Below are 26,592 nucleotides of genomic sequence, written 5' to 3' on the forward strand. Positions count from 1 at the left end.
CACGATTGGTAACTGTTCCTGGTGACGCCTTATCTCCGGTAGGGTCGTCCGGCAACTGGTGGCGGTGGCGATGAATAACCCAGCGTCGGGGCCTCGTCAAAAGGGGAGTCAGGGCACCGACCGAGCAGCACTCGCTGCTCCGACGCCTCCCCAGCACACGTCCACCAGGTGAGCTCAGAGGGAACCACCTCCTTACCTCCTGTACTCCCTAGCATTCTCACGACGACCTAGAGTTTTCTGTTTTATCTCCTGCACCGTCAGGAGCTCAGAACGACTTTATCCTCCCGCATCCTTCACCATAGGATACATCGGGAGCGTCCATCACAATCAGACATCTATGTAAAGGCTAAGTTGCAAGAGCTCCTAACGGTTCATCATCATCATCATCATCATCATCATCACCATTGTCTTCTTCTTCCTCCTCCTCCTCCTTCTCCTCTTCTTCTTCTTCTCCTTCTTCTTCTTCTTCTTCTTCTTCTTCTTCTTCTTCTTGCTATTATCACTATGGCTATCAATATTGTAATCATTATAGTTATTGGTGTCATCATGTACACTTTTAATAGTTTGTCATAATTACCATAGTTCGTCATGGACCTCCGTGGTGTATCGGATAGTGTTGCTAAGCGTGACGCATTCACGGGCCGAACCAGGGTCGTGCCCCCATGGATTCAAATCTTGGTCACGGTAGTCTATCTACAGTCAACCTAGCTGTTCATCCTCTCTCGGGGCTGGTCGACAAACCGGGCATTTGGCTTAGGCTAGGGAATATATATATATATATATATATATATATATATATATATATATATATATATATATATATATATATATATATATATATATATATATATATATATATATATATATATATATATATATATATATATATATATATATATATATATATATATATATATATATATATATATATATATATATATATTTATTTATTTTGCTTTGTCGCTGTCTCCCGCGTTTGCGAAGTATATATATACATATATATATATATATATATATATATATATATATATATATATATATATATATATATATATATATATATATATGGATGTATAAAATGTGTGTAGCGTCAATGAGATGACCTTGATTGGGGGTGTTCAGTTGGCCATGTTGTCTTAGTGAACATATAAAGAAAATTACCCTGTACCATGCATCCGGTCGTCACATTCTCTCACTTCACGTTGATCACATTAATCTTTCCATTATGATGAAGGTCGAGAGTGGCGGACGATACCAGGGAGGAAGCCATGGGTATTTGAGCGGGAGGAAGCCTCGGGTATCTGAGCGGGAGGAAGCCATGGGTATTTGCGCGGGAGGAAGCCATGGGTATTTGAGCGGGAGGAAGCCATGGGTATTTGAGCGGGAGGAAGCCATGGGTATTTGAGCGGGAGGAAGCCATGGGTATTTGAGCGGGAGGAAGCCATGGGTATTTGAGCGGGAGGAAGCCATGGGTATTTGAGCGGGAGGAAGCCATGGGTATTTGAGCGGGAGGAAGCCATGGGTATTTGCGTGGGAGGAAGCCATGGGTATTTGCGCGGGAGGAAGCCATGGGTATTTGCGCGGGAGGAAGCCGTGGGTATTTGCGCGGGAGGAAGCCGTGGGTATTTGCTCGGGAGGAAGCCATGGGTATTTGCGCGAGAGGAAGCCGTGGGTATTTGCGCGGGAGACATTATCTATGGAGTGTGTGCAGGTCGCTAATTTCTTTTTTTCTTTTTCAATTCGGTAGCGTTTTGCTGGTGGTCATTGTGAGATGATATGCAAGCACTATCTAAACTCTGTTGATGATGTGACATCTAGAGAGAGAGAGAGAGAGAGAGAGAGAGAGAGAGAGAGAGAGAGAGAGAGAGAGAGAGAGAGAGAGTATGACCCCCACCCCTCGCCTGTCTCATCTTAACTCAATACGAGTCGTCCCACCAAGCCTTTACACATCTCGCTCCTAAAACCACGACAGTCAGTCTGCCCTCGAGAAATGTCTGTTTGGCCAGACGAGACAAGAAAGACAAAGGCGTAAAAAAAAAAAGATGTTTACCTTGTCTCTTGCGTTCCATTTCCTCTCCCGAGCCATCGGTTACGCCAACCTCCTCTGAGATCATCTTTTTTTCCCCCCGAAGGTGAATCTCATTAGTACCACGAGCTATTACGCCACCCAACCGGTCTCCTCGACCCAGGAGGAGCAGCTTTTTGTTCTTATTTGTTATAACAACTTTGGGACGACACTCCTCCCTCTGTAATCTAAAGTCCCCCACCTTAAACGTCCGAGAGAGAGAGAGAGAGAGAGAGAGAGAGAGAGAGAGAGAGAGAGAGAGAGAGAGAGAGAGAGAGAGAGAGAGAGAGAGAGAGTCTCACAGGTGAGGTAATGGTTTGGTAATTAGCCGCGTAAAAACGATGCTCCCTGAACACTATCGACCAGTGATGAGGCAGCTTAGGTTTTGTGAAGGAGTGAATGATTCGCTTTGACGATGAAGTAGGGGAAAAAAAAAAGGGAGACATTGGCCAGTCAAGGTGGAGGGTCATGAGGGAGCTTGACGAGTCTTGCTTGCTTGCGTTTGCTGTCGTGAAGAGACGAGAAGATACCCATAAGATTCTCAGACGTTTTCCTAAAATTGGAATTCTAAAGGAAATGAAGTCTGCTTTGCATTTAAAGTATAAGACAGTACAAACGTAAAGTGAGGATTTTTACGACAGTTAGACACCACGTAATGGTATCAGAACCTGGAGATGATATAGACCACTGACTGGCAGAAAGGATCAACAGGGTCTAAAACAATGTACATCACAATAACTGAACTGTTGATTTCGACCGATCTATATACAGAGTAACCTGCTTTAAGGCAAGCGTTACGTTATTTCTTATACTCTGATATACTTATGTATGATAGACAAATTGTCATACATACACCTGTGCACACACACACACACACACACACACACACACACACTCACACATATACAGACATATACAAATATAGTGCTTATGAACACACACTTTCATGGAACATATAATGCCCTCCAAGAGCAAGGATTCGAACCTCGCACCATTTGTGTGGTAGCTGGGTACGCTGACCACTTAGCTATGCTGTCCAGCATAGCTAAGTCGTCATTGTATATATATATTCTTTCTTTTAAACTATTCGCCATTTCCCGCATTAGCGAGGCAGCGTTAAGAACAGAGGACTGAGCTTTTTTTGGAATAGCCTTACCTGGCCCCCTCTGTTCCTTCTTTTGGAAAATTAGAAAAAAAATAAAACGAGAGGGGAGGATTTCCAGCCCCCCGCTCCCTCCCCTTTTAGTCGCCTTCTACGACACGCAGGGAATACGAGGGAAGCATTCTTAATCCCCTATCCCCAGGGATAATATATATATATATATATATATATATATATATATATATATATATATATATATATATATATATATATATATATATAATTGTAGATGCAAACGATGCTTTTCTTAAACTGCACCTGCCAGGTTACCATGCTCCAGAAAACAGCGCAAGAGGAGCTTTGGTCAGAGGCAATGTGTAGCCTGAAAACCTTCTTCAGGACCGGACCGGTATGATGAGAAAAAGAAATAAGAGAACATTTCTCATTTTCTTTCTCACTTTTTTACCTAAATCATTCGTCTCTCTCACCCCGAGTGTATCCTCTCTCTCTCTCTCTCTCTCTCTCTCTCTCTCTCTCTCTCTCTCTCTCTCTCTCTCTCTCTCTCTCTCTCTCTCTCCTCTAGTATTTCTTCTCAAACCTCCACCAAGAGAGAGAGAGAGAAAAAAAAATAAAGTCAGTAGATTTCTCTGATTCCATTTTACATTTCCCTTGTAACTTTCAACAAAACTCGCCGGGTCTTTTCCCTCCTCGTTCCACTCGGTGATTTTCACAGTTTTCTGTGATATGTGATATTTTTACTTTATTTACTCCCTTGGTTATATGTTCTCTCGTAAGAAGACTCCTGAGTGTGTTTCCTGCTTAGCCTCAAGTTGAACTTTCTCTTGAAATCATTGACAAAAAAAAGATAATATTTCTTTTCTCTCACAAGGTCACTTTAGGTCGAGGCAAGGTCACTATGGGTCAAAGGTCAGGTCTAGTCGTCTTTCTAGTCCTCGTCCTTGTCAGCGAAGTCACCAACTTGACCCAGATGGGTAAGATATACACATCGATCCATCATTATGTAGCTACACTGTATCTTGTTCCACTGCTTCCCTCTGTCGGCACTGATCACCATTCTTTGCACTGCTAATACAAACATTGGTTTAGCTCACTCAACGAGAGCAGTACCACCCTTAGTAGCAAACTTCTATCTAGCCCTACGCGAGCAATGGTAATTCTCCTAGAAGTAGACGTGAAATGATTTATGTCATTCGACAGTAAGAAGATACAAAGTAGAAAATCGTTTTCCAGTAATCGCATGTGACCTCTCTTTACAACGGCGACTACAGCAGGAGGAGGAGTGGCAGAAGGAGGAGGAGGAGGAGTGGCAGAAGGAGGAGGAGGAGGAGGAGGAGGAGGAGGAGGAGGTGGAGGTGTCCCTAATTACTCATTTAAATCAACTCTGTCACACTTCCATTTACAGGAGAAGGACGGGTGGGAGGAAGCAGCAGCGTGCGAGTGCTCACCTTCAGCGGGGACGGAGTCCAGCGAGACAACACCTGGATCAAGTATGGGGAGACGGTGCACCTGCCGAAGGACTACACCCTCTGCCTGCGCTTCAACATCTGGGTGTTCCGCCTCCTCACCGCCGTCGTCTATCTGCTGGCAACGCAAGATTATGACGACGACCGTGAGTGTAACTGAGTGAGAGAGAGAGAGAGAGAGAGAGAGAGAGAGAGAGAGAGAGAGAGACTCTCTCTGTCTCTCTCGGCAGGTGCTCGGGTTTAGTCTTGTGGTGCTAGGCGGGCTCACACGATCATAAGTTTACCGGAGACGTCGCTACTTTAGGTTATATTCATTCCCACCTTCTTGGAGAAAGAGACGGGGGTGTTCTGCTCGACATGTCTATCGTAGGTCGTGTGTTCGTCCGCCAGGCCACGGAATATAATTCCGTGTCTGTTGTTCTTTGCACGAGAAGCACACACACACACACACACACACACACACACAGGGGTAAACTATGCACTATTGAGAATGCTTTTTTGTGATACTATAACTCCAGAACTCGTAACATACACTTTGAATGAGCTGCTTTGAGAGTAGAGACTCAAATTATCACCCTCAGGCCTGGTTTTAATGTCTGTAGGGAGGTTTAGTAGAAGAGATGCGAGACACGAATGGAAATAATTCATACATGGTAGGGGAGGAGTGTTCAGACGATACTGGATTGTAAATGATGAAAAAAAAATAGAAATTAGAAAAGGCATAACAGGTTGACGTCACAGAAACAAAAGCTTTCGTAAGAGACAAAGAATGGGAAATATATATATATATATATATATATATATATATATATATATATATATATATATATATATATATATATATATATATATTCTTTCTTTTCTTTCATACTATTCGCCATTTCCCGCATTAGCGAGGTAGCGTTAAGAACAGAGGACTGGGCCTTTGAGGGAATATCCTCATCTGGCCCCCTTCTCTGTTCCTTCTTTGGGAAAAAAAAAAACAAGAGGGGAAGATTTCCAGCCCCCCGCTCCCTCCCCTTTTAGTCGCCCTCTACGACACGCAGGGAATACGTGGGAAGCATTCTTAATCCCCCATCCCCAGGGATATATATATATATATATATATATACATATATATATATATATATATATATATATATATATATATATATATATATATATATATATATATATATATATTAACCTTTACGTCCCATCATCTACTGCCGAATATGTCACCGCCGTGTCTTGTTCTCGCCCACGGCAGCGATCTCTTTCGAGGTGTACTTCGAGAAGATCAGGACCAAGTACGGCGGCTACGGCCGCTTCTACCCACTGCCGGCCAACCTGGCCACCAACACCTGGTACCATTACTGTCAGGTGAGGCCAATATTACTCCACTCAGGTGAGGCTGTTATACACACGCAGGTCTCACCATCCCTCGCCTCCGCTCACTCGGGATTACTAGCTACATTTTTCTCAAACTTGAACAAATATTCCCTTTTTTTGTTATTCTTCAGGTCAGGGATGAGTGCAGAGCCGTGTCACACGGGAGCCAGGGGTGTGTGTGAGTCTGATGATGATTTACCTGTTATCAATTATTTGTAGTGTGTGTGTGTGTGTATGTGTGTGTGTGTGTGTGTGTGTGTGTGTGTGTGTGTGTGTGTGTGTGTGTGTGTGTGAGAGAGAGAGAGAGAGAGAGAGAGAGAGAGAGAGAGAGAGAGAGAGAGAGAGAGAGAGAGAGAGAGAGAGAGAGAGAGAGAGAGAGAGAGAGAGTGTGTGTGTGTGTGTGTGTGTGTGTGTGTGTGTGTGAGTGAGTGAGTGAGTGAGTGAGTGAGTGAGTGAGTGAGTGTGTGTGTGTGCGTGTGTGTGTGTGTGTGTGTGTGTGCGTGAGCAATATTACCTTGATTTCTTCACTAGAAAAACCCTGTTTTGATGAGAAAACCCAGGTTGAAAACACAGTTTTTCCTTACATATGTAGGTACATAATGTGTTATACGTGTGGAATGTAAACACTGACATTCAAATCATATCAGACCCTCATATTTCAAAGTTAACAATGTTAACAAGGTTATGAATACAAATCAAAGTTGTTAGAAATCTAAATGTTAATATGTTAGAAGAAGATCGCTGCCCACGTCTGATTTGGTATGTACACAATGTCCTGCTCTCCAAAATACCTGTCATATGAATCTTCTGTGCTAACTTCATCAAAACCTATTTGATTCTACTGATACCTTTATGACGACCCTCTTCTCTTCTGGTTAGTCTCCCCAGATTTTCCTGCATCTTATAATTGCTTTGTTGCTCAGATGCTTGAGCCAAGTACGTGGATAAGTTATTGATAATTATGTGCACTATCATTATCATAAAGCAGTTATTTCTTTCCTTATTATTCGCGATCTTTCCTACATTAGACGCAGGTCGAAGTGTAGCGAGGCAGGGGACGTCTCATTCTTTGTGTATGTCCCTGACACATTCCTCCCTCTGCTCCCCTGCACCATTCACTCTCCTCTCCCCATCATATCCCACCTAGTTATGATTTACCCCTCTTTTGTGTCCACCTGAGCCACCCATCACTTGGCGCCCCACCTGTATACCCCCGGCAGGTGCGGGACCTGACCAGTGGGGAGGGTCGGGTCTACCTCGACGGGGTGCTCCTCGTCAGGGAGACGGTCGACTTCTCAATCGACCCCAGGAAGCGTGATGTTATCATCGGCCAGGACGAGTTCAAGGTACTGCACTGCAGGAGGAGGAGGAGGAGGAGGAGGAAGAGGAGGTTTGTGAAGAGGTTCTCTGAGGTGTGTGTGTGTGTGTGTGTGTGTGTGTGTGTGTGTGTGGTAACGCTAACCTTGGAATGGCAGGATTTTCTCTTAAACTAGTGACAAAGCAAAATAATGATAACAATAATAATAATACATATATATATATATATATATATATATATATATATATATATATATATATATATATATATGTCATCACGTTAAGATATGGGGCATAAGGGCATTTTCTCGGTAGAGAGGTCGAGTTTTGTGGAGTGACATGAAGCATGGCGTGGAGGAACCTTAAAAGAACAGAATAAAAACCTCTAATGTATGACGTGAAAACCAAATGAAGAGAAAATGGGAGATTTTTGTCGCATGAAAGAAAGGCTTTCTATCTTTTGAACGCGATATGCAGAAGGGCTCAATGTAGAATTGTAGCTGTCTGTTATTGTATCGAGACTTGCACGAACGAAGTGACGACGACTCCAAAACCTGACGCCATGTAACTATAGGTGACGCATCTCTGTAACGCTTTAGAGCTGTGACGTCGGATAGAACCATCATCAGCAAAGGAAGTCCTACGTGTGAACTTGCGTTAATTCTCCATCAAGCTGTAGGCTCATTGGGAGCCTCCTTCCTTCTTTTTTTTCTTCATTTCTCTCTTATTTTTTATATCTATTTCCTTCTTTCTCTATTCAGTCCTGTTTCCATGTTTTTTTCTCCTCTCTTCTCTTGCCCTATTTTCTATTTCCCTGAAACCCATCTTATCTCTCCGTTTTCTTCGGTATTTTGCATGTCCTCTCCTTCCTCACACTTTGTCCGTTTCCTCTTCTCCCCCCTCTTCTAGCTTCTCTCTCTCTCTCTCTCTCTCTCTCTCTCTCTCTCTCTCTCTCTCTCTCTCTCTCGCCAGCCGCCGTACTCCATGAGTGGCAAGGTGACGCAGGTGAACGTGTGGTCCAGCGTCCTGACCTCAGACCAAATCTACCGCCTGGCCAGCTGTCAGGTCGAACTCGAGGGTGACGTAGTGACCTGGTCCAAGGAGTGGGAGCAACACGATGTGGAGGAGCAGGTGAGGAGGTGGGAGTGGCTAGGCTGCATGATGTGAAGGAGCAGATGGTGTGATGGAGGGAGGACCTGAATGAAGTGGAGGAGAAAATGAGGTGGTGGATGGAGAAGGTTCATGATTTGGAGGGGAAGGTAAGGGGGAACTGCATGGTGGGGAAGAGAAGGCATTGAAGAGGGGTGGAAGCTGCATGATGTGGAAGAGTAGATACGGGGATGGATAAGAGAGCTGTTTCATGTGGAGGAACAGATGATGGGGTGAAGGAGGTCGGGCATGAAGTGGAGGAGAAAATGAGGTGGTGGATGAAGAAGGTGCATGATGTGGGGGTCAAGTTGAAGGGATGGAGAGGGGGAAGATACATGAGGCGGAGGTGCAGGTGTTGGAGGAGGGGTTGAGTAGGGGGGAGGGTGTAGGCCTAAACAGTCAAACACGTGGAGTGAGAAAACTTGTGTCGAAAATAAGAAAAAATATATCTGTGTGGTCGCATTTACAAACTTCTATTTTGTATTTCTGGAAATCTTTAGTCGTCTCCCGACACAAAACATGAAATTGATTTAGAAATAAAGTTTAAGCCATAATTACCTTGACAGTGAAGTGAAATGATTATATTTATACTTCTCTAAATGGCACGTGCAATTTGCATATAACAGCAAAGGAGATTAGATCCATCTGCATATTTTATTTCGTTGATGATTGATATTCTTTCATAAACTGAATTCAGTAATGCATTTATATGTATGTAAACGTTCCGTCAGCTGCACAGCCATGAAAAAGATGAATCAATTGGACGAAGCTATAGACGGGTGGTGCATTAGAATAGAGATATATAAGCTATAAGACGACATATGTATGTCAGAGATAGATAGACTGGATATATAAATAAACAGTTTAATAGCAAAATTAACTAATTGAAAAGGTAGATACGTAGGTGAGAGGATGGAAGAAATAGAAAGAAAAACGTAAAGAGAAATAATGACATGAATAGATAAGGAGATAGATAGATATAGAGCGAGTCTTGTCCTATACCCATCACAGGTAATGCCTTCAGAAGAGCTGTGCGGCTCGAGGACACAGGAACTCCTGATGGTGCCGTTACCGCTGCTGAGGTTCAACGATGCCTTCCTCGTCTGCAGAGGCCTCAAAGGCGCCATCCACGTCCCCGCAGGACGAGAAGAGCTTCTCATGGAACTCAGCTACTTCCAGGACGTTGAAGGTGAGGGTGTAGGTGTACGTACATGTAAAGGACAAGTTAACAGGAGACCTGGTGGTCTGTGAGGAAGTTACCTGATGGAAAATAGTAATAGTATTTCTAAGCTGGAGGGAGGATGGAGGAGGGTGAGGGTGGAATGGTGAGTGGAAGAGGGGTGGAGGGATGATTAAGCCGCCATTGGATGAGGGGAGGAGGAACTGAAATGGTGGTGGATGTGTAGGGAGAACAGATAGGGTGTCCATAGTGGAGATAAACCAACGCTCATGGATAGCGAAAGGCTCCTTCAGATTTTCAAAAACTTTGAAAGTGTTTTTATAACTTTTACAGAAAGAAAGAAACGAGTAGAAGAGTTTGTTTAAGAGCTTCCAGAAGTATTTATTCCAGTCATCTCACTTATATAGAGAATGAATCGTGCTAAAGTTATAATGTTATTACCACTCAGCCCAGTTAAACATATTCACTTCATGCTATATAAAAAACGGTGTTCTTAGGAAGCGTAGATTAGAATGTAATGGCGTGATACTGAAATCTCTGGGACCCATCCTTGATAACTGTTTTAAACTACTTTGAGACGGACATTAAAGGCTGAGCAACGGGGGATAAGTCTAATACCATCCTTTGAAAACTCTCACTCGCGAGCAGAAGAGGCGGTACAAGGAGAGCGTTACGTATGATAATATAATTTCGCACAAACAGTATAGCTATGTATACCCCTCAATCAAGCCTCAACGTAACACCTGGTGACTCACCTAACATGCCTCCAGGATGTGACCGTCAATGGGCGGGAGTGACGGACGAGGCCATGGAGGGCGTGTGGTTTAACCCCTTCACCTTCACCTCCAAGAATAACGTAAGACAACCCCAGTGTTCACATGTTCTATACCTGACTCACGTCATTGAACAACGAGCCTGTTCGACTCTCACTCATAAGACTGATAAACTCATGCTTAATACTGGTAGCAATAGTTATATAGTTCTAAAATGGCTAAGATCTTTGAATCTATTGATTATCTTTATATTTAGGAAATCTATCTTCATTTCTATTCATTTCCACAGCCGTCAATGACTTTATATCATATAGTACTCTCTCCTCGAAGCCTAAACTCTGAGTATATAACATATAACGCTTCTAGCCACCATCAGTACTTGTGGCCTCCCTAGGAAACACCTCCCATTGAACCAAAACGCCTTTAAAACTCCAATGGAAATCATCCCTATTGATATTCTAAAAGTACATCACTCCCACTGAACAGTTCCATCATCTACACACCTGTGTTCTGAGCCTCGTAGACAGACTGAATTCCATCTCCTACACTCCCCGTTTCAACGACTCTTGCATGAACGTTGGTATACGCTCCTCACCCAATCAGAGTCAGCTGTACTTCCGGGAGAACAACCCAGATGGGGACAAATACCAGAACTGCCTCCGGCTGCACCAGAAGGGCCTCGAGGACACCAGCTGCGACAGGCACAGCTGCTCCGCCTGCCACACCCGGGCCGGTACCACCTGGACCCTCAGGGGGATCTGTGAGGAGGAAGAGGTGAGGGTAGGAAGGCTGGAAGAAGAATGAGGAGGGAGAGGACGTGATGGTAAGAGGGGGTAGAGGAATAGGAGGAGGAGAGGCAGGGCGAATGAGGAAAGGTATTGAAGGAGGAGGAGGAGGAAGATTTGAGGATGGGAAAGGGGTGGGCCAAGGAGGCGAGGGAAGGGTGGGTAAAGGAGGAGGAGGAGGAGGCAGAGGTTGGGAAAGAACATGGGATGGACAGATGACAGGAGACCTGACGATTCATGACGACGTTTTCTTCTGTCTTGAAATGTAGTAAAGCAGAAGGTACCTCACCACCCACCTCCCTCTCTCTCTCTCTCTCTCTCTCTCTCTCTCTCTCTCTCTCTCTCTTTGGCTGAGCCACCAGCAGGAAATTAAAAAGTTGAGAAGAAACACCATGAAAAATGGATTCTACCGTATACTGCCGTGGATATTCCACGAGAAAGTGTGCACGGAAAAGATTCCCTACCAGTATCATAAGCGGTTGCACTGAGGAGAGAGAGAGAGAGAGAGAGAGAGAGAGAGAGAGAGAGAGAGAGAGAGAGAGAGAGAGAGAGAGAGAGAGAGAGAGAGAGAGAGAGACTCTGAAAATGAAAGACTGAGCGAATTGTCACTTCCTGAAGCAGGATCATTTACTGAGGAAAGACATGACTGAAGTATTGGTCTAGCCATGATGTAAATGCATTGATAGCCTTCGCATTTACCACGCCTGGTGGCAGCGCATTTCAATATTCTATCTCGCTACAGATAGAAAAAAAATTGAGCCCATGTTGTAATCACTCCATCTTTTAATCTTCATACCATTATTTTTAGTCACTGGATCTCCGTCTAATTAAAAAAAAGAAATGTATATTTTTGAATATGAAAAATTTCTAAATTTTGCAAATTTCTATTAGAATTCCCAAAATCCCAGAGTCTGAGCCTTTTTTTTGGAGAAAATGATTTCAGGTTTCTGAGTTGGTTTTTTTTTTTTTTCTCATAAGAATTTCTTCTGGGTGATGGGTTTAATTTGGTTGTTCTTCTCTGAACTCGTTCTAGTTTTTCTCTATATTTGATCAGGTTTGGTGGTGAGAATAGAACATTATATTACTGGTGAGGTCCGAGCAGGGAGTCATAAAGAATGATTACTGTAGCCTTTGTTTTATGAGTTTCTTATTTTAGCTGAGAAGGCAGGTGTAAAATCAAATTCCAAACCACGGTATATTAGTTAACGATATATATATATATATATATATATATATATATATATATATATATATATATATATATATATATATATATATATATATATATATATATATATATTCGCTATTTCCCGCGTGAACGAGATAGCGTCAAGAATGGAGAACCGAGCCCTAGAGGGAAAATCCTCACTTGGCCCCCTTCTCTGTTCCTACTTTTGGAAAAGTAAAAATTGGACGGGTGAATTTCCAGCCCCCCGCTTCCACCCCTTTTACTCGCCTTCTACGACACGCAGGGTATACGTGGCAGGTATTCTTTCTCCCCTATCACCAGGGATATATATATATATATATATATATATATATATATATATATATATATGTATGTATATATATATATATATATATATATATATATATATATATATATATATATATATATATATATATATATATATATATATATATATATATATATATATGTCATTCTCGGTTTCCATATACATATTTAGGGCCCTCCTCAATCTGTCACTCATTCTCTTTCTCGAACTGAATCCGTCTCGTCATTTAATTCGTATCTCTCGCGTCCCTCGCAGAGGATGTACTACTTCGACCTGGTGCCACAGCCCCTGGCGTTTCGAGGGTACGGTGAGTACGCTGTGCAACAGACTGGGAGCGGCGGCTGGGTATGGTACAACACTGTCTCCAACACCACCATGGCCACCCTGACGTCAGCCCATGGACAGGGCACCTACCCTATCGGCAGGCTCACCTGGGAGACGAAGGTGAGGAGTGGAAAGGGCTCTCGTGGGGTCACCACAAGGTGGCGTGTGTAAACAAGCTTGATAAAGGCTTATCAGCGACTAGTGCAGGAGGAGGAGGAGGAGGAAGAGGTGATGCTTGGATCTCTAAATCTTTATGAGAATTTTAGATGTTGTCTCAAGATGTACAATATATATATATATATATATAATGGACTTCTTTATTCAGTAGAATAAAGAATTTCATACAACACAAACACATCCAAGGAAGAATATCAGATAAATGACCGAGAAGCCAAGATATAAAAAGAAAACATTAGAAAGAACATCCATTAAAGGTTATCGGAGTGTTGTGTGTGTGTGTGTGTGTGTGTGTGTGTGTGTGTGTGTGTGTGTGTATGTGTGTGTGAGAGAGAGAGAGAGAGAGAGAGAGAGAGAGAGAGAGAGAGAGAGAGTAGATATCACGGTCGGTCCGTCCCTCTTCCACTACCCACGAGGCGTTGCCCCGGCAGGCTGAGGTGTGTGAGCAAGGTGAGGGACCCAGGCTGCTGACGCTGTCGTCCTGCTCCCGTGAAGAGTTCACCTGCACCGACGGCTCCTGCGTCCCCTTCCCCAACCGCTGCGACCTCAAGTTCGACTGCGACGACAAGACGGACGAGAACCTGTGCGACATCGTCAACTACCCGGCCGACTACAGGTCGAAGCTTCCCCCAAGACCTGGTAAGGGGTTGGGAGCCCCTCTTAGCACTACGATGGGCCCACGACTGGTGGTGTTATGGGAGGCTAAGGAACAACTGGATGGTTCATACTATGGCTATTATGGCTCCTCTTGGTTTTCATGACCAATATGAAGAGGAGACGAGTCATAGTGACAGTTTACTTGTCATGAATATAACTGTATGATCCCCATGGAACTCAGATTATATATCGTGAAATTATATTTCCCATTTCGAATTTCATCTCTCAGAGTCATCAGAAACATATATCTATTATTGGGGTTTAGATATATCTATTTTACCTTTAATCATGATTATAAGATTTTTTTCGATTCTTTTTTGATTGTTTAGCTTTTCTTTTTTCCTATCTTAGTCTGCGTCTTTTACTTCTCTCTGCTCTTCTTCTTTCTACTTTCCCCCTCACCTTTACCCTTTCTTTCTTTCCTTCATCTTTCATCCAGTTGTCACTTTCTTATCGCTCTCTCTCTCTTTCCTACGACAGCGAGCAACTTGGCGCTGCCCATCTCGCTGAATGTGTCTGTGGACACCCTGAACGTGGACACCAACACAATGCTCCTCTCCGTCAGCTACAACCTACGCATCAGCTGGTACGACAACAGACTCACCTACAACAACCTCAAGCAGATGACCAGACTCAACACAGGTGAGCTGGTTAGCTCTCGTACCACCTCCTTGACCTTAAGTGACCTGGGAGGGTACCTCTAAGAACCCTACTTGACCTTAGATGACCATAAGACCCCTTCTTGATCCTAGCTTACCAGGCTAATCACTGGTAGGGTCCCTCTGACGCCTTTCCCTCGCCCTAGTTGTCATTCATTGATTGCCCGATACACCTACCCTGCTCACGACCTGGGAATTCATCCGGGCCAAGACCTAAATTTAACTGAGCCCAAGACCTCGTCAAGAAATAAGATGTATTGACCATGTGTTGTTATGGACGTGACATAAGCTGTATTGACCATATGTTGCTATAGACGTGACATAAGCTGTATTGACCATATGTTGCTATGGACGTGACATAAGCTGTATTGACCATATGTTGCTATGGACGTGGCATAAACTGTATTGACCAGATGTTGCTATGGACGTGACATAAGCTATATTGACCAGATGTTGCTATGGACGTGATATAAGCTGTATTGACCATATGTTGCTATAGACGTGACATAAGCTGTATTGACCATATGTTGCTATGGACGTGACATAAGCTGTATTGACCATATGTTGCTATGGACGTGACAGGCTGTATTGACCAGATGTTGCTATCGACGTGATATAAGCTGTATTGACCATATGTTGCTATGGACGTGACATAAGCTGTATTGACCATGTGTTGCTATGTACGTGACATAAACTGTATTGACCAGATGTTGCTGTGGACGTGACATAAGCTGTACTGACCAGATGTTGCTGTGGACGTGACATAAGCTTTACTAACCATATGTTGTTATGGACATACATAAGACTACAGATGATCTAGCTATAATGTCATTGATAAGTTCTGGTCAATAGATAAGAACTTCTAAAGTCTTCGGTAGTTATCATTAGAATCATTAAAACTGACGATTTCTAGGAAGGGTAGGAAGTGTCATACATTCATTACTAAGTCCGGTTCCTCTATGATTAAACACAAATCTATTTTGTATATTTCTAATGTCTTTTAATCGACCATCGTTCCTGGACTCTGATTAGCTCATGTGATCAAAGGACAGGTTATACGACCATATCTACCACTTTCCATTCCTTGTAGACCAAAAAATATTTCCAGTTTCAACCATTCACATAAAATTTTCAATTCTTTGAGTATGCATCTCCTCCATCCCATTATATTTTCTTATACTTTTCGTTCAGTAAAAGTATAAGTTACCCTTAAAGTCAGTTAGTCATTTATATTTCGTATTGTTCTGAGTGAAAGTCGGCTTTTTCCTGCTCAAATTAATGTCTCCAGAAACACGTTTGGGTCTGGTGCTCAAAGACCCCAGCGGTCTCCTGAGGTTCCTGGTATTAACGCTGCATTATTACTTGCAGATCCACCGGTAAGGCCTCAGTCATTACCACCTCACGACGGGTAAATGTCAGGCTCATTGTTCTTTTACCTCCTCCTTTGTATTCTTGTCCCTGTCTCTCGTCGTGTGTCTTCTGGTTGGCGTCTTTTCAATCTGTCTCTTCGCTTGTCTGTCTGTTCTCTAACTTTGTACGTTTCTCTCTCTCTCTCTCTCTCTTACTATGGATGGCGTCCATTTTCTCTTTGAGGATGCAATTCTTGGATTGGACTAGCTTTGTGCGTTCTCTCTCTCTCTCTCTCTCTCTCTCTCTCTCTCTCTCTCTCTCTCTCTCTCTCTCTCTCTCTCTCTCTCTCCCCACCCTCTGACTATGGACGAAGTCCATTTTCTCTTTGAGATTATAACTCTTGGATTGGACGAGGTAACCAGGCTTGTGCGCACCCACAGTGTCGCTGGGTCAGGTGGAGCTGCTGTGGCGACCGACCATCGGCTTCATCAACACCGACGACATCCAACACACGGCCGTGGACGCTGAGGCCGTCACCACCATCCTCAGACTGGACTCCTCCTACGTCCCCGACCTTTCTAATCCTTACGAAGGTGAGCAGGATCCATCACGCGACCTTCCCTGACCTTTCTAATCCTTACGAAGGTGAGCAGGATCCATCACGCGACCTTCCCCGACCTTTCTAATCCTTACGAAGGTGAGCAGGATCCATTACGCGACCTTCCCTGACCTTTCTAATCCTTACGAAGGTGAGCAGGATCCGTCACGCGACCTTCCCTGACCTTCCTAATCCTTACGAAGGTGAGCAGGATCTATCATGTGACCTAGCATGACCTACCTCGCTGATGATGTCAAAAGGCCTCATCGCCTGACCCGGTATTACCTCACTTATCAAGAAATCTTACCACTCGAACTCTCACGGTTTAAGTTCAGCATTTACAGAACATTCCACCAGTTTGTTCATCTATTCAGTGTTATTCTGTTCATCATGAACTTCAGGAATTAGTATTATGTTCCATGTTCCTCTATGCGTACAGAAATGAGAACAGAAAATTTCAGTGCACAACCAATATATATGGATGAAAGAAAAATGTTCTGTTTCTGGTCATATGTGTAGATTTAAGCGATCAGAATTCTTATTCATGTTCCTTTGTGCCGTCCTGAATTCATGGTTGAGGAGTTTGAGAATATCTATGATACTGGATTAAGGTTCCAGTATCGTAGATCTTTTATTGAGGAATCTCAAAATCTGGCAAATAAATCGTTTTAGAGAGTTAAGCCCCATTTACGGGGGTTCTTACGTGTGAATGTAGCTCATTTTTCTGGTGTATAACGTCACTGAACTACGTTAGCGACTGTGTCCTTGATCATCTGTGAGTTAGACTATGCGTTTCTTGTCTGTTCTTAGTGGAGATCTACCGCGGGGATACGAACCCACTCTCCTCGACCCGCAAGTACAGCACGGTGTTCACCTGTTTCTTCAACTTGGTCCTCTACCCCTTTGACATCCAGAATTGCTACCTGCAGCTTCAGATCCTCTCGGCCTCGTCGGAGTATCTCATCTTCAACCTCACAAGTTAGTGCTGGCTTCACCTTCAGGCTCTCACACATCAGTGTTAGGCTTCATTTTCAAACTCACAGGTCACTGTCAGCTTCACCTTCAACATCAATAGGGTTGTGTTATCTTCATTCTTCAACCGCAAAGGTCATTGCTGGCTTCACCTTCAACCTCACACATTACGCTGGCTTCATTTCTTAGCCTCACAGGTCAGCGGTAGTTTCATCTTCAAGCCTCACAGATCAGTGTTAGCTTCAACCTTAACCTCACGGTCATTATCAGCCTCATTTTCAACCTCACACCATGCTTGCTTCACCCTCAGCCTCACAGGTCAGTGCTTGCTTCACCCTCAGCCTTACAGGTCAGTGCTTGCTTCACCCTCAGCCTCACAGGTCAGTGCCTGCTTCATCCTCAGCCTCAGAGGTCAGTGCTTGCTTCACCCTCAGCCTCACTGGTCAGTGCTTGCTTCATCCTCAGCCTCACTGGTCAGTGCTTGCTTCATCCTCAACAAAGCTCATTCAAGGACCTCTAACCACCAGTCTCTCTCTCTCTCTCTCTCTCTCTCTCTCTCTCTCTCTCTCTCTCTCTCTCTCTCTCTCTCTCTCTCTCTCTCTCTCAGATTCGCACGTGGAGTACCTCGGGCCGAAGCTCCTGGTTGAGTACGGGATTGGAAGGATCGACCTGCACGTGAACAATGCCTCGCTCTACAGCGTGTCGCAAGTGCGAGTGGAGCTGATCCGACGCTACGGGTACGCGATGCTCAACATCTACATCCCGTCCTTGACTCTCCTCATCATCAGCTACGTCACGCTTTTCTTCAGACCTTCCATCTTCGAAGTGAGGAACAGTTTATGGATATCTTTAGTGGCGTTGTGTATTTTCTTAGTAGCATCTTTAGTGTTCCTTAGATTGACAAATGGACACGTTTGGTTAAAGGTTATAATGTTGTTGTTTTTTTTTTATTGAACTGGCAGGTGATTTGCCAATGAATTTTAGCCGTCATGAGAAGCATTTTTAGCCATATGAAAGATCACTTAGATGGTATGATCTGTTGAGTTTATTCGCCAAGCTGATGAATTTTACATTATATTCTTCTCTTCACATATTCCTTTCATTTTTTTAACTGTATAGTTATAACGTGTACATTAATCAAATTGATTATGATATAACTGCCTATAAATGACGACGCATGTGATTAAAAACATGAACGATGGACATCGCAAAAGAGTTTGTATCAAGATCGAATGACATTAAAGACTCACGTGTCTTCAGGCATCTCAAAGACCTATGCTTCTAACTCAGGTGCTGTGTATCTCACAGGTACGAGTCATGACCGCCCTCACCTCCTTGCTGGTACTTGCCACCTTGTTCACACAGGTGTCCGCCTCCCTCCCCAAGACCTCATACTTCAAGATGGTCGACATCTGGCTCCTCTTCTGCATCGTCCTGATCTTCCTCATCATCCTTTTCCACACGGTGATTGACCTACACGTCGACTACAGCTTCAGGCCCTGGGATGTTCCCCATGAGTTCGTCGTCTTCTACAGCCACGTCCTCCTCGTTGGCGTGGGTCAAGCCTCAGTCTAATGGCAACAGCCAGATCACTACAATCAAGGTGCATCCAGCTCCGGGCGAAGCCTCAGAGCCTGAAGACAGTAGTGAGAAACGCCCGTCCAACTGGAAACTCTTGAAGTCGAAGTTAGACCTTCAGGTGTACATTAAGGCATCCCAGATCACCATGTTCCTGATCTTCATGGTCTTCAACTTGATCTACTGGGGTACCCTGACTGTGGATTCTGGATTGGTTTACTTCAGTTAGCTCCAGGGTGTGTGTGTGTGTGTGTGTGTGTGTGTGTGTGTGTCGGTCTGCCGGTGGCGACCAGTTAGCAACTCACGGCTCGATGGAAGGCACAACACCAGAGCCACTTCTCAGAAAAGCTGTCTTCGTTAATTGGGGGAAAAAAAATATGAGACTAAGTTTAAACACCAATTGTATCTTGATTCTTGAGTATTTAGTCATGTGAGTACCTGTACATCGGTGGATTGTACTCAAAAATACAACAATTTTGTCAAATACACCAAGCATTGTAAAGATAATAGTATGCATTAACCTTTATGTCGTAAATATGATGTCTGTCTGTGTACATCCGGTGCGGGTTTGTTTTTATTTATATCATCTGTCTCTCCCTCATGCCTCCTCCTCCTCCTGAGCGTTTGTGTTCAGTTTTAGAGGAGAGAAAGAAACAAAAAGGAATCTGTGATTTAGATCGTCTTTAATAATTCAATCTGATGGTTCGTTGGAGTGTAGAGTTCCCCCGGGGGAGAGAGAGAGAGAGAGAGAGAGAGAGAGAGAGAGAGAGAGAGAGAGAGAGAGAGAGAGAGAGAGAGAGAGAGAGAGAGAGAGAGAGAACTATGCAATTCGCCTTACGAGAACTGGTTCTCATCTAAAGGCCAGACCACTTCTATCATGTTTCCCCCCCCCCCCCCCATAACCATAAAGCAATAAACACCCCCTTCCCACTCCTCCCTCCGCCCTTCCCTCCTCCCCACTTCTTCGCACCTCAGACCTTGATGTATGGAGAGGATGATATAACACCTGTAGCGACCCCCGTCCCAGCTTAGACTATCTGTTCCATAATGAATCCTCCGCAACGGAGAAGAGAAGAGACAGACACAGCGTCTCACTTCAGATCCACGAGTGTGACCTCGATGATACTGTGGTGTGTTGTAGGTAATGTTAGTAGAGGGGTAATGAACAGCAACTCCTCCCGCTTCACTGTGGCATTGAATTGGGCAGCATATCTTTTATTCGCCCTCTTCCGGACGCCATTGTAGCTGTCGAGGTGTACTGTAGCCTGGAGGTTGCATTGTTTCTGTGTTTTTCCATCTTGTCACAGGTTAGAGGCTACACCCCAAGCGATACTGGGTCACTTTTTCCCCCCTTCTTCTTGCCGTAATGGCTTCCCCATCCTCGTAGAAACAGAAAAAAAAAAATCCTAAATTATTGCAATTCTTTTATCTTCTTTCCGAAAGCTCTTCCATTTTGAAAGACTAGATTTTTGGAAAAAAAAATTCATTACAGGGTCGGGTCTTAAGATTTACAGTGTCAGTGGCGTCATAACAAGAAGCAGATAGTTGTCTTGTTAGACATAATCTGCCGTCCTGGTAACTGAAAAACAGTTTTAATAAGTTAATTAGACGATACTCCTAGATTAAAAAGGAAAAAAGCTAGCTCTCATTAGAGATAAGTGAGCAGATGACCTCCCCACCGGCGCTTCACCTGCTCTGTGTGTGTGTGTGTGTGTGTGTGTGTGTGTGTGTGTGTGTGTGTGTGTGTGTGTGTGTGTGTATCCCGATGGAGACTCGTCACTGCATTCAGCAGTTTTCCTACCGCACCGTACAGCCTTAGCACTTCCCACGAGGCATTTCCTTCAACCCTACCTACCATACGCTTTCCCTAGATCCATAAACGCCACGTACAAATCCCTCTCTTTCCTCAGTTTTTTCTCCTCATAAAAAGTTCTCCAAAGCAGACACCTGCTCCACACATCATCTATCACTCCTGCAGCCACACTCTTCCTCTCCAGTCTCATGCTTCCCTGTACTACCTCTGTGATTTGAGCGTACACTTTTACTCCTCTTGCCTTCCTATAATGACACTGTACAAGTATTCTACCAGCCCTCAGGCACCTCTCCGTGAGCCAGACTCACACTAAAAATCCTGACTGACTATTCATCAACAGTGGACCCTAATTCTTGAGAAACTCAACGACAGTCTCATCCACTCCAGTCGCTTGACATCCGTCATCCATCAACAAACGAATTCAACAGACCTTCATAATGCTCATCCCAACACTTTTTCATTTGCTTCCCTCACTGATTTTCCCATTTAGTCTTTTTGGCTCTCCTTACACTACTGGCCACCTTTCAAGAGATTTTTTTTGTACTGAAGATTATCGATGCTCTCTCACTCCATTCCTCTCAGCCACCCTTGCACCTTCTTCTTGATCTCCTGCCACTCTCTCTTCTACACCCACCAATCACTCGCAGGTATTGCTAATACGAGTCTTTTCTCCTTCACGAGCAACTTAACTTCCTCATCCTACCACTCACTAGCCCTTCTCAAACGTCCACCTTCCATCTTCTGCATACCACACACTTCACTGCACATTTTAACATTGCCTCGCCCACACCCTTTGTTTCGTTTAACCTCACCTTATGCCACTCTTCACTCAATCTCTATTGGCATCTCTGCTCACGTCTCTTCTCCAAGCTCACTCACTTTCACCACCCACCTCCTACCTACATATCTGTTTATATACGTATTCCATGATTTAGTTAATCTCTACTACTAACCTGAGATACGAACGTGAGCAACAAGATGGTACCTGACCGATACGGTGACCTGTCTTTGGTAACCCGTCTTTGGTGACCCGTCTTTGGTAACCCATCTTTGGGTATATTTCAAAATGCCACTTCCCTTCAGCAAACGTAATACGGACACATACTTAAAGGAATACAAACAATAACATCTCACTATTTCCTTCAGGGAGCCTTAGAAAAATAAAGAAAATAAAGAAAAGCAAACAGATGAATTAAGGAGGAAAGAAAAATATAAAGTTTATACGCTGTGGTTTGGGAAGCGCACATCATAGTGTCCGTCATGGACTTAAAAGAGTTTGTCTTTTCTTGAACGTGTGTGTGGTGCTGCCATTAACATTTCACTTTCATGCATCAACTCTACATTTTGTATGAGGCAACGTAAAGCATAAAAGTAATGTTGAGTATCGAATCTTCTTTCATACCACCGGGGAGAATAGAGTTGAAAATTAATGGTATTCGGAGGGCAACGTAATTTGGGGTTATTTGGCAGCATAATGAAGGTGAACGGTGGGCAAAACCCACACAGGAGAGGCAGGGAGGTTCGACAGGACCCTGAGAGAGAAAGAGGGTGAGGCCAGACCGCCGGAACACAGACTTATTACTCACCCTCCTCCTGTCCTGTCGAACATCCGCCTCGCCCCTTGTTACGTTCTGTATCAAGGCGTCTCTCTCTCTCTCTCTCTCTCTCTCTCTCTCTCTCTCTCTCTCTCTCTCTCTCTCTCTCTCTCTCTCTTTCTCTCTCTCTCTCTCTCTGCTGTGATCGTGAAAATATGAACGGCAATGACCGCGACGTATTCTCGGTGCCTCCCGTGGGTCGAACTCGCATAGGTTCGAGTCTCGGCCATGGCACCCTGTCCGCAGCTAACCCAACTGTTCATCCTCCCTTAGGGGCTGCTTGATAAATTGGGTACCTAGCTTAGAACAGGGTATATATATATATATATATATATATATATATATATATATATATATATATATATATATATATATATATATATATATATATATATATATACTACCTACTTACCTCTCACACCCTCATTCCCTTATCCTCTCCCTTTCTCCCTCCTTCTCCCTCTCCCAGTCCCATCATTCTCCCAGAGGGAATACACAGCCAACACATGACTTAATGAGCGGTGGTATTTCTGTCGAGTTTAAGCGGAGTTTATTGCTTTATCTTAATGGTCATTACGTGTGTTGGTCACCACCTCAAGTTGCGTGTGTCGGCCGGGTCTGGAACACAGGCATAGCCCTCAGTGCTTCGGGCACTCCCCTAGCACAAAGTCTCCTCCCCTGGACACACGAGGCACAAGGGCTATTTTCCATGGGATATTTCTTTTTTTTCTCTCTCTCTGACGCTGTCGGGAACAGTCTTCTTCTCTGGTGTTGTGCCTCTTGGCAGATCCAGTTTCGTGGATGTTATCTCCGGTCGTCTTCAGGTTCTGCTCTTCATGTCTTCATAACTCTTCCCCTCCTTCAGGTCTTCATTCATATTTCTTTCTTTGGTCTGTATTCCTCACTGGCTTCCCTCTCTCACATCCTTCAGCAAACTTCCTCCTCGTAACCCACGTCTTATCCTGTCCTTTTGATCACTTGTTACTCTAATATCATCCTTCTTCCATTTTACATATAACACAACATCGTAGGATGAGTAGAGACGGTGAATTACTGCATCTGTTTAGGCTAGTAGTTTAATACTTGATTGATCATATATACCCAGGACCTGTCTGACGGGGTATCTGCAGTTTTGAGCTTCCTATGGGCACGAGAAGTTCCTCGACGACCTTTACTTCCTCCCATCAACAGACGACGATTCAGCATCGACGAAGGTGACTACCTCACTCTCTGTGCAACGACAAGCAGGTCGGCGGAGTCGAAGTGACACCTATAGGTAAAAGTAAGATGAAGAGGCGGCTACTTAGTCGGTAATAGTGGAACGGGCCGCTGACAACCAAAGGCCCGTGTCGGACCAACAGGTCTGACGACCTTATCAACAACGGTAATAGTAATACAGAGACACCAGTACATTACTTACCCCTCATAGCACTGTGACCGGCTGATAAACGATCAACATATTACAGGAATACGTTAGTGTCTTACTGGTATTTCATACTGACGATAAATGACTTGGCCAAGCCAACACCTAAAGCGACTCTCCACCTCTCGACAGATGCCTGCATGTTAAATAAAACCTGCCGCACAATAAATATGATGTTGCAGTTCCTGCGAGATGAACCTCCTGTCGAGAAACGGGCAGTGGTCTGCCAATAAGCAAGTAAGGCATCTGACAAATTGCAGCCCACGAACTGACGTAAAGGATGCACCAACGGCAGCGGGGAAAAAAATTGCCGCAACAAATTTCTGCCGGAAGACTTAAGAGCCTTAGAGTCAACAGTGGTTGCTGAAGACGACTGAGAAATGGTGAGCAACACTGCCCTAGACACTCATGAATAACACTGCCCTAGACACCCATGAGTAACATTGCCCTCGACACCCATGAGTAACACTGCCCTCGACACCCGTGAGTAACACTGTCCTAAACGCACATGAGTAACACTGCCTTAGACATCCATGAGTAACACTGGCCTTAGACACCCATGAGTAACACTGCCCTAGACACCCATGAGTAACACTACCCTCGACACCCGTGAGTAACACTGCCCTAGACACCCGTCCATCTAACTAGTAACTGATTCATATTTTGTCCATGTTGTTTGTCCATGGGCCAGTCGGGAGGTGGTCAACGAAGCGACGCGAAGGTTGTGACTTCAGTAAAGGTGTAGTGGGATCAGGGACCTGCTCTCTGGGATTGTTTATACCTACCACGAACTCTGCCGACACACACCCAATGTTCAAGCAAACTGTGTTGACAGGCTCGTCGCTTCGTCTCGTATCATTCGTTCGAAATCATTCAGTTGCTTCGTTTTTGGCTGACGTGTGTTTGTTTACTTCTAACGCTCGGGGAGGGTCACTTTGGCTCGACGTGCGCCACTGAATACCTGTCAGAACAGCTGACTGCGCAGCATGATTAAAACCCAACACTTTCATAGGGTAAACTTCAGGTCTTGCATGAGTGTCCCTGATTATCGGATCGTGATGTAAATACTTATGAAGCAGCCATTCTGATGGATGGTGAACAACTCTCGAATAAAACGTGTTTCATTTGAATCCATTGAGTCGAACCCAGAGAAATATATATATATATATATATATATATATATATATATATATATATATATATTATCCCTGGGGATAGAGGAGAAAGAATACTTCCCGTCTATATATATATATATATATATATATATATATATATATATATATATATATATATATATATATATATATATATATATAGACAGAGAGATAAATGGTCCTGATATGACTCATCCTATTTATGAAGTCAGTCAAACAGTACCTAGAAATTTGTACGCTTCATTTGTCCAGTTACCTTTGGAGGGGAAATCATAAATCTAAAGGTAATCAAACACGTCCTTCTTGAGCCGACATAGCCAACGACGGCGTTTCAAACAGTCAAGGTTTTAACCTTGAAAATATCATAACTGGTTTGTTTATCCTCAGTATAACGTAATCTGGATCTAGCTTATCTCCCAGTGAGTCTGTGGTGCAGCACCTTCTTCACGGTAACCCTGACAATAACCTCACCTCCTTACGCTTGGTAAACAGTAAGTGAGAACACCACCCCGAGTTGTTGACGTGGTGGGGGAAGAGGTTATCAGAGGTTGTGACAACGAGCGTTTAGGATGCCAGGGACAGAGGAAGGCTCAAGCAGAGGAGAGAAAAACTGTGAGGTCAAGATTGCAGGCGTCGATAAGCCTCTAGTCCTGGCAGGGCATGTCCTTTTGGTGAGATCCTGACGGAGATTATGGAAGATATGATAATGGGGGAAGATCGCTGTAAATTTCTCGAGGAAAGCAAGGGGCATGATCTTTAGAGAGAGAGAGAGAGAGAGAGAGAGAGAGAGAGAGAGAGAGAGAGAGAGAGAGAGAGAGAGAGAGAGAGAGAGAGAGAGAGATTTGCGGAGATCTAAGAGTGGTGTACTGCGGAGGCCAAGGGCACATAAATCTAGATATATATGTGGAGATTTTGTGAGGTCTAGGACATGGAGGGGCAGAGATCACGCAGATTGTCATATTTGGAGGAGAAGAGGAGGGCGTGAGGGGGAGATATATGTGGTGATATCAAGGAGCCAGACAGAAGATTAAATAGGCTGGGAGGTCAAGGAACAACGCGGTTATTTCTCGTCTTTGTCTCCCCGGTGGCTGACCCCGGAGACGTGTGGATCAACTCTCTCGCGTCGTGGGGTTAACAAGACTGTGATGGTCCGAGGAGCGATGTCCCGAGTGTCTGTGTTCGGCCTAAGGAAACTCCCCTCAGTTCGAGGTCTTCTGTATCATGCCTGTGGTGTGGGGAAGGCGGTGCCTCATGATGACCCCCACCGGCACCTTGCACAAGGGGACTACGATCAGGGCGTGGATCAACGTGACCTCGTGACCACATAACCCATCATCATAGACTTAACATTGTAGGGTCATCGTCATGATCCACAGCCCTGTGCAATGGAACCATGCACCAGTCATCCTCTGTGCATGTGTGTCTATCGTTGTATTCATTGTCTATCTGCACAGATAAAAGCTATTAAGCCAAAATCTACAACATACGTCAAAAATACATAACATGATTTTGTGTGTGAAGCAGCACAGCCATTTATAGAATACTGATG

The 26,592-nt window shown here is 44.1% G+C and overlaps 1 protein-coding gene across 1 annotated transcript; it reads left to right on the forward strand.

Annotated features, from left to right (window-relative positions):
- The first annotated feature begins 4,056 nt into the window (after window positions 1-4,056).
- LOC139755247 (uncharacterized) lies at window positions 4,057-19,554 on the forward strand. The gene is made up of 16 exons (XM_071673367.1): window positions 4,057-4,159; window positions 4,591-4,797; window positions 5,901-6,013; window positions 7,243-7,368; window positions 8,312-8,470; window positions 9,500-9,677; window positions 10,439-10,524; window positions 11,045-11,215; window positions 12,999-13,187; window positions 13,676-13,883; window positions 14,382-14,543; window positions 16,351-16,503; window positions 17,319-17,486; window positions 18,088-18,305; window positions 18,789-19,001; window positions 19,045-19,554. Exons 1-16 carry the CDS (start codon window positions 4,084-4,086, stop codon window positions 19,285-19,287), a joined length of 2,670 nt encoding a protein of 889 aa, XP_071529468.1. The 5' UTR covers window positions 4,057-4,083; the 3' UTR covers window positions 19,288-19,554.
- The last annotated feature ends 7,038 nt before the right edge of the window (window positions 19,555-26,592 follow it).

This window comes from Panulirus ornatus, chromosome 19 (genome assembly GCF_036320965.1).
Source record: "Panulirus ornatus isolate Po-2019 chromosome 19, ASM3632096v1, whole genome shotgun sequence".
Lineage (NCBI taxonomy): Eukaryota > Metazoa > Arthropoda > Malacostraca > Decapoda > Palinuridae > Panulirus > Panulirus ornatus.

What these genes read in the sequence shown, in the direction of transcription:
- LOC139755247 (XM_071673367.1), top strand. Translation starts at nt 4,084, where the DNA reads ATGGGTCAAAGGTCAGGTCTAGTCGTCTTTCTAGTCCTCGTCCTTGTC. An exon ending in GATGACCAGACTCAACACAG is followed by an intron (nt 14,544 to 16,350) that starts GTGAGCTGGTTA and finishes GCGCACCCACAG; the next exon opens with TGTCGCTGGGTCAGGTGGAG. An exon ending in TCAGACCTTCCATCTTCGAA is followed by an intron (nt 18,306 to 18,788) that starts GTGAGGAACAGT and finishes TGTATCTCACAG; the next exon opens with GTACGAGTCATGACCGCCCT.